The following is a 1,052-nucleotide window of genomic DNA, read 5'->3' as shown; positions in this document are numbered from 1 at the left end:
ATTCCAATATCCCCTTGCTCTCAGAAACACAACTAAAAGCTTGAAGACCTCAGGTGACAGACTGCCTCCTGTTACCGCACCAAGACTGACAGCCTAAGCAGTGGCTCCGCCCAAAGAGCAAGCTCCTCGGCCTACGACTGGAGGCCCGGCAGGACAGTCCTCTGGGCAGCACCCTTGCTATTTTGTGACGCTGCTCCAGCCCCCAGGATGTCCAAGATCTTAGGCTTCCCCTTGAGGCGTGACGCTCACCACCCGAAACACCTCTCATACAGCGTGCACACCACATTTCAGATTTTAATGATTTACACTGCAATCAAGCAAAAAGGCTGTGAACTTAAAAGCCAGCAACAACTGAACATTTAAACTCCAACGTCCACAATCAGAATACAGCCCTCAAGGCGGCCAGCTGGGACCCTGCAGGCAGCACCGGGCACGCAGGACCTAGTGCACGCAGCTGTTGAGCCGATGGGCGGAGCCCAGTTGTTGCCATGGCCACCTCGCGGGCAGCCTCGGAGCCAATCCGCGGCGGGTCGAGCCGTTGCCTTGGCTACACCGTCTGTTAGGGCAGCGCACGCAACCAGTGACGGAGACCTCACCGCGCTGCCCCAGCACCAGGGCTCGCGGGGGTCCCGGGAGGGTCTCGGCAGCCGTGCGCCCCGAGACCCCCGCCGCGGCCCGATTCTCTGAGCGCCAGGCATGAACCGCAAGAAGCTGCAGAAGCTGACAGACACCTTAGCTAAAAATTGCAAGCATTGTAAGTAAGAATCTAGTGCGGGACAAGTCGAGGCTCCTGGACCCAACCTGGGTCCCACCCGGTGCCAGGGTCCGCTGTTCTGCCTGCTTCCCGCCTCCTGGGCCTATGTGGTCTACCTACCGCCCCTCCACTCCCGCCCCTTAGGCATAAGTCAGTGAGTGAATCCCCGGGGTGCTAGTTCCTTGGGTTTGATCTTAGGAACCCAAGCCTCCGCCTCTAGTGCTACCTACACTCCCACACATGCATTTACTTGCTTCTCCAAGCCTCTTATTTTACCTGATAGAAACATGTGATGTTA

The 1,052-nt window shown here is 57.8% G+C and overlaps 1 protein-coding gene across 4 annotated transcripts in view; it reads left to right on the top strand.

Annotated features, from left to right (window-relative positions):
* The first annotated feature begins 548 nt into the window (after positions 1-548).
* The window catches only part of EFCAB1 (EF-hand calcium binding domain 1), a 36,888-nt gene continuing 36,384 nt past the window's right edge, over positions 549-1,052 (top strand). For 2 of the 4 annotated variants that reach the window (XM_026456201.1, XM_023190596.2), the window contains exon 1: positions 549-754. In XM_026456201.1, coding sequence (XP_026311986.1) covers positions 697-754 — 58 coding nt within the window. In that variant the 5' untranslated portion in view covers positions 549-696. The remainder of the gene's footprint in view (positions 755-1,052) is intronic. The other 2 variants (XM_023190595.1, XM_023190594.2) reach the window with 1 other exon arrangement.

Source organism: Piliocolobus tephrosceles, chromosome 7 (genome assembly GCF_002776525.5).
Source record: "Piliocolobus tephrosceles isolate RC106 chromosome 7, ASM277652v3, whole genome shotgun sequence".
Classification (NCBI taxonomy): Eukaryota; Metazoa; Chordata; class Mammalia; order Primates; family Cercopithecidae; genus Piliocolobus; species Piliocolobus tephrosceles.
This window is presented reverse-complemented; position numbering and strand designations above follow the sequence as displayed.